The sequence below is a fragment of the Triticum urartu genome, chromosome 3, assembly GCF_003073215.2.
Source record: "Triticum urartu cultivar G1812 chromosome 3, Tu2.1, whole genome shotgun sequence".
Lineage (NCBI taxonomy): Eukaryota > Viridiplantae > Streptophyta > Magnoliopsida > Poales > Poaceae > Triticum > Triticum urartu.
Genome location: NC_053024.1, coordinates 484781469 through 484788433, shown reverse-complemented (window position 1 = coordinate 484788433; position 6965 = coordinate 484781469). Strand labels below are relative to the sequence as shown.

Below are 6965 nucleotides of genomic sequence, written 5' to 3'. Positions count from 1 at the left end.
CGCCTCCTGCCTGCGCCCGCGCCCCACCTCGTTCAGACGCGCCCGCTCGGCTCCCTCCGCGTCCGCTCCGCCGGGCAGCCCTGCTGCTGCTGCCCCGCTGCGTGCGCCGCACATCCGCGCTGTTCCGCCGCTGCATCGCCGTGCGGCCCCGCAACGACCCACAACACCACCGCGCGTGCACCACCCCGCGCGTCGCGCCTGGGCCGGCACCCCGCTGGCGCCCCGTGACGCGCCTCACGTCGGCGAGCCCGCCCCGGCTCCCCTGCAGTTGCTCCGACCACCGCCTTCGTTCACCGGCACTGCTGCTCCTCGCCCGCGGCCCCTTGCTCGCCGGCCGGGGCGTACCCGACCCTAGAGTGGCCGTTGCCGCGGCCCTGGGCATGCGCCCATGTGGTCTGGGCAGCGCACACGCCCAGCGCCTGCTTACCCGTGCGCCCGTTAGGCCCCCTGGGCATATGACATGGGGGGCCCACCCTAAGAACGTTTTACAAAAAAAAGAATTAAAAAAATAAATAATAAGTAAATATAAATAAATAAATAGGTAATAATTAAATTAACTAATTAATTAACTAATTAGTTAATTAATTAAGTTAATCAATCTTGTTTAATTAATCTAATTAACTAGTTAGTTTAATTAAATAGTAATTAGATTAGTTAAACCTAATTAGACTAAACAGTCAATGACTAGTGGGACCCACACGTGAGCGACCCAGTCAACACCTCTATTGACTGTTGACGTCATGCTGATGTCAGCATGCACTGTTTTGGATAATGTTGTATTAAGTTAATTAAATAAATGCTAAAATTGATTTAAATCTTTTAAAATTAATATAAAATAAACCGTAGCTCGGATGGAAAAACTTTGTACATGAAAGTTTCTTAGAACGACGAGACGAATCCGGATACGCTCTCCGTTCATCCGCCACACGTCCCTATCATAGTGAACATGCAACTTTCCTCCTCTGTTTCATCTGTCCGAAAAATGCAAACTTCGGGAAAACATTCCCGGATGTTATCCCCCTTCACTGATATCGTGTAGCACCGCGTTAGAACACGTCTAGCTCTGTCTGTTGTCCTGTTATGCTCTGTTTTCTCTGTATTTACTGTTTCTTCCCCCTCTTCTCTCCGGTAGCCCCCGAGACTGCCGCTGATGCCCCTGTGATCGACTACGTCGACGACGACCCTCCTTCTTGTCTGAGCAACCAGGCAAGCCCCCCCCCCTTGATCACCAGATATCGCCTATTCTCTTCTATACTGCTTGCATTAGAGTAGTGTAGCATGTTACTGCTTTCCGTTTATCCTATCCTGATGCATAGCCTGTTCTTGCTACTACTGTTGTTACCTTTACCTGCAATCCTACATGCTTAGTATAGGATGCTACTGTTTCATCAGTGGCCCTACACTCTTGTCCGTCTGCCATGCTATACTACTGGGTCGTGATCACTTCGGGAGGTGATCACGGGCATATACTATATACTTTACACTGTTACATTACCTGTGATACTGTTCGGAGATGGGGGCTGAAGGGGCAGGTGGTTCCACCCAGGTAGTGGTGGGCCTGGGTTCCCGACGGCCCCCGACTGTTACTTTGTGGTGGAGCGACAGGGCAGGTTGAGACCACCTAGGAGAGAGGTGGCTTGGCCCTGGTCGGTGTTCGCGGATACTTAACACGCTTAACGAGATCTGGGTATTTGATCTGAGTCTGGCCATTTGGTCTATACGCACTAACCAACTACGTGGGAAAGATATGGGCACTCGGCGTCGTGGTATCAGCCGAAGCCTTCGTGACGTCAGCGACTGAGCGGCGCGCGCCAGATTGGACCGCGTGACTGACTTCCGTTGTACTGGAGGTTGCTAGGTCTGCTTCCGGCCACCCACGCAACGTGCAGGTGTGCTAAGGGCGATTGGCCCAGACCCCTGTGCGCTTAGGTTTAGACCGGCGTGCTGACCTCTCTGTTGTGCCTAGGTGGGGCTGTGACGTGTTGATCTTCCGCGGCTGGGCATGACCCCGTAAAGTGTGTCCGGCCAAATGGGATCAAGCGTGTTGGGTTATGTGGTGCACCCCTGCAGGGAAGTTGATCTATTTGAATAGCCGTGTCCCTCGGTAAAAGGACGACCCGGAGTTGTACCTTGACCTTATGACAACTAGAACTGGATACTTAATAAAACACACCCTTCCAAGTGCCAGATACAACCCGGTGATCGCTCTCTAACAGGGCATCGAGGAGGGGATCGCCGGGTAGGATTATGCTATGCGATGCTACTTGGAGGACTTCAGTCTACTCTCTTCTATATGCTGCAAGACGGAGGCTGCCAGAAGCGTAGTCTTCGACAGCATTAGATATCCCCCTCTTATTCTGGCATTCTGCAGTTCAGTCCACCGATATGCCCCTTTACACATATACCCATGCATATGTAGTGTAGCTCCTTGCTTGCGAGTACTTTGGATGAGTACTCACGGTTGCCTTGTTCCCCCTTTTCCCCTTTTCTCTACCCGATTGCTGCGACCAGACGATGGAGTCCAGGAGCCAGACGCCACCGTCAACGACGACTCCTACTACACCGGAGGGGCCTACTACTACGTGCAGCCCACTGATGACGACCAGGAGTAGTTAGGAGGATCCCAGGCAGGAGGCCTGCGCCTCTTTCGATCTGTATCTCAGTTTGTGCTAGTCATCTTATGGCAACTTGTTTAACTTATGTCTGTACTCAGATATTGTTGCGTTCGCTGACTTGTCTATGATCGAGTATTTGTATTCGAGCCCTCGAGGCCCCTGGCTTGTATTGTGATGCTTGTATGACTTATTTATGTTTTAGAGTTGTGTTGTGATATCTTCCCGTGAGTCCCTGATCTTGATCGTACACGTTTGCGTGCATGATTAGTGTACGATTGAATCGGGGGCGTCACAATCGTCGTCTCCAACCGTCCCAAATCTCAACCCCATCGTCGTCTCCAACCGTCCTAATTCTTACTCTACTAAGGGCAGCTACAATGCCCAACGCTTGAATAGGCGCTTAGGAAAAGGATTTTGGGCTAACCGTCTGTGCAGTCTGCCCCTGCAACGCAAGTGGCAGAGAACAGGCGCTACACAAGTTGGAAAATGAACAGAAATAGAGAGCCAAAAGGTTGGGTCGCCCAACTCCTGAGTTTGCGGCGACGCTAACAAATTAGCGGGATTTGTGTGGGAATAAGACCTAGCGGATAGGATTTTCACCCTGGCGGCCCGTCTTAGTGCTAGTGTTGTAGATGCTCTAAGGTTTACTTCAAAGTTTACTCCTCTATTTTTTATGGGATCTGTTAGAGATGCCCTTACAAATAGCAAAAGTGAATTCTTGATATCATGGTATTGTAGAAGCCGGATGACGGTTCCACGCAAAAAAAAGAAAGAAAAGAAGAAGCCGAATGACAGATGTAATTGGTATATCATTGTTAATTAGTTATTGAAATATTTTCTTAATTGAAAAAAAGTCTACCTTCCAAATACAGCCATTGTCCCATCGATACAATGCAACACGAGCCACTTGCAATTTATGTGGCCAAAAGGCATCGCGGAAAATCCCATTTCTGTTTTACTCCAAAGCCCCAGAGAGGTATTCTAGTGCTACAAGCGAAACAGCGAAATAAATTGAACGGGAGCTGTCAGTTACTAATTGCTAGAGACAATTCTCAAAACGTGATGGGAGGCAGGGACAGGAACAGGGTGGATAAAACGGGAACAGCTGTGCTGTGTGGTAGTGAGCTCCTCCGAGTCCTGCCAAGAAGGATAGAGCTGAGGCTGAAACACTTGTCCTCGTTCAGCAGCACATAAACTCCCCTCTCTCCTTTGCCTCTCCTTCCCCTTCCAACCAAATAAATTTCCAATGGTCTGCGTCGCTGTGAGCCTACAGATTTGTCTGGTGAGGATATACGAGCAGCTTGTATACACTTCTTGTTAGGTTGCGTCATTTGGAGCACAATGGAGGCTGCCATGGATGGTGGATCAGTGAGAGCCACAATGAGCATCTTCGGCGAGAGCATCGGTGGAAGAAAGGCAGACAAGAACAGAGCTCAAGAGGTACTCTTTCAATCCCGAAATTCATGGACGACTTGCCATATCTTCCCTGTTTCTTGGAGTACTGTTTAACTGTAGTACTAAGTTCATATCTACCTTGTTGTATGCAGAACCTGTCCTCTGAAATGAAGCAACGAGCGAAATCCGACATGGACAAGCTGAACGAGCGGAAGGCGTCAGTGGATAACGAGCGAGCCGGCGCCGAGTCGGAGCTATCGAGAGCACGAGCCATGGCCAAGGAGCTGGAGCGCCAAATCGACCAGACCAAGGCCAAGGCGACGTCCCAGAGGTCAGGGCTGCAAGCAACGTGGACACGAAAGAATGGCGCCGAGGAGGCCCAGTACGCGGAGGTGTCGCAAGAGCTGGAGCGCGTCAAGAGGGAGCTCCGCAAGCTGAAACTGGAGGTGAAGTCCGCGGCGGAGGCCAAGGCCAAGGCCGAGAGCGACGTCGTGGCGACGGTGTGCAAGATCCAGTCCAACCTGCAGGCCGCCGACGAGATGAAGCGGCGCGTGGATGAGGCGAACGAGGAGCACGTCCTGGTGGAGCTCGCGCGCATCGAGGCCGAGCGGGAGCGCCGCGAGCTGGAGGCCCAGCACGTCGCCGAGGCAGAGCGGTTCGCCCGGGAGATCGAGGCCGCGAGGTCCAAGGTGAAGGAGGCGCGCAGGGAGGTGAGCCGCGCGAGGGAGCTGGAGGCGAAGCTGGAAGCCACGAACGCCGACGTGGAGGTCCTGCAGGGCGAGATGGAGCTGGTGCGCGCCATGGAGAAGCACCACGTCCCGAACGATGGGGCGGCGGAGGATACCACGAGACAGAAGAAAGGAGAGGCGCAGGACAGGGCGTTGCTGCAGGCCGCGGAGGCCGAGCTGTCCATGGCGAAGAACGAGCTGGAGAGCATCAAGGCGGGGGCGTTCCAGTTCATGACCTCCATGGACCGCACCCGGACCGAGATCATGGGGGTCGTCCAGGAGATCGACCGGCTCAAGGCGCAGGAGAAGAACGCGGACGCGCAGGTGCAGCAGCTGAACGCGAAGCTCCTCAAGGCGAGGGCCCAGATGGAGGCCGTCACGGCCGCCGACGAGAGGTCCAAGGCCATCGTGTCGAACCTCACGGCGGCGATGCAGCAGCTGCATGCCGAGACCGAGGCGGCGAGCAAGGAGGAGGAGCTGACCATGCTGGAGAAGCGGTGCGTGCTAGCAGAGGCCGACAACGTCGCCGCGGAGATGGCCACGGCCGAGGAGCGGATCAGGCAGTCGGTGAAGGAGCTGGAGGCGGCGAAGGCGTCCGAGGCGTCGGCAATGAAGAAGCTCAAGGCTGCCGTGGAGAGCACAATGCAGGCCAGGGCGTCGGCGGCGCCCCGGCGGCAGGGGACTATAACCGTCTCGCGGTTCGAGTACGAGTACCTGAGCGGGCGCGCGGCGCTGGTCCGGGTGGTGGCCGACAAGAAGGTGGCCGCGGCGCAGGCGTGGGTGCAGGCGCTCAAGGCCAGCGAGAAGGAGGTGGCGATGCGGGCCGAGGCGGCGGAGCGGGAGATGAGGGAGATGGGCCCCAGGGAGGCGCAGGTGGCGTCGGAGGCGGAGAAGACGGCGGGCGAGCAGAAGGCGCTGGAGCAGGAGCTGTACGACCTGAACGCGACGGCGGAGAGTGTGGGCCTGCAGTGCGCGTACCCGCGGCGGAGGTCGAGCAGGGTGTCGGCGACGTCGAAGAGGTCGAAGGGTCGGCGGTCGTCGGTGTCCGCGGCGAACTGGAACCCCAAGTCGCCGTCGTTCACCATCAAGAGGAAGAAGAAGATGATGCCCAGCCTCCTGAAGCTCATCAAGGAGAAGAGAGGCGGCAGCGACAAGAGCACCAACTGAAGAGCTGCGTGCGGCTGCTCTGCTGAGAGAGCAGAGTGCGTGCATGGCTTTGAATCCGTTTCCTGCGGTGTCGGCCCGTGATATGCTGCGCGGTCTGGTCCTCTTTTGATCCCCGTTCTATATGTCTCATTTTAGTTCCCATTTCAGGTTTGTCTTACATTAAAAAAATCAAAGTTTTATTAAGTTTATAGAAAAAACATCAACATTCACGATATCAAATCAATAGGTCTACCAAGTATAGGTGTTGTCATGTATAGTCTGCGTGAAAAGCAAAGACTTTATCTGTTTCATGCACTAGTGTTCGTGTATGTGCACTCCCGTCTAGTTTGACAATAATATTATTTTCAAAATTAATTGCAATTAATGTTGAATCCGAGATTAATTGTGTTTAATACAATTAATTTTATTTTCAAATTACGATCAATGTAATTAACATGTTTCTAATTTATACATGATGTGATGGCTACAAATTGGAGCAGCATGAGACATTCGATATAGATGATTGAATGGCTCAAATCAATTGAATTCACCAAACTAATGTTTTTACATAATGTAGTGCATATAGACTTTTTAAAAGGTCAAATCTACAAACCTTGATCGGGTTTATAGAGAAAATGATTTATATCTATAATTCTAAATATATAACATATGAGGCTACAACTTATGATGAGTCTAGTTATATATGAGCATTTTAGATGTCAATATTTTTCTCCACAAACTTGATCAAAGTTTGTAACTTTTGACCTTTTAAAAAGTATTTTTACGAATTGAGGGGCATGCCCCCAATTTCATTCCATTAAATGAAAGAAAACCGATAAACAAAGTCTTTAAATATTCGAAAGGATGAGCACAAAGCAACATGCTGAGGCATCAACTAACTTCTCATTTGCAAAGAGAGGGATACCACGCAAGGGCCCTGCAATTTTCGCGGCAAAAAACGAGAAAAAGCATCCCCAGCAGCCTGTCCCGGCTAAAGCGAGCTCCAAATAAATGCAAAAACTAAAAATTACCCTACTCCAAGCCTTCTCGTCATCGGCGCCCAGCCTCTACTCTTGTTGAA

General features: G+C 52.1%; 1 protein-coding gene across 1 annotated transcript; it reads left to right on the top strand.

Moving 5' to 3' along the window:
* Nucleotides 1-3743: 3743 nt before the first annotated feature.
* LOC125544493 (protein PLASTID MOVEMENT IMPAIRED 2-like) lies at nucleotides 3744-6269 on the top strand. The gene is made up of 2 exons (XM_048708208.1): nucleotides 3744-4055; nucleotides 4163-6269. The coding sequence occupies exons 1-2, from the start codon at nucleotides 3957-3959 to the stop codon at nucleotides 5903-5905; spliced, it is 1842 nt and encodes a 613-aa protein (XP_048564165.1). The 5' UTR covers nucleotides 3744-3956; the 3' UTR covers nucleotides 5906-6269.
* The last annotated feature ends 696 nt before the right edge of the window (nucleotides 6270-6965 follow it).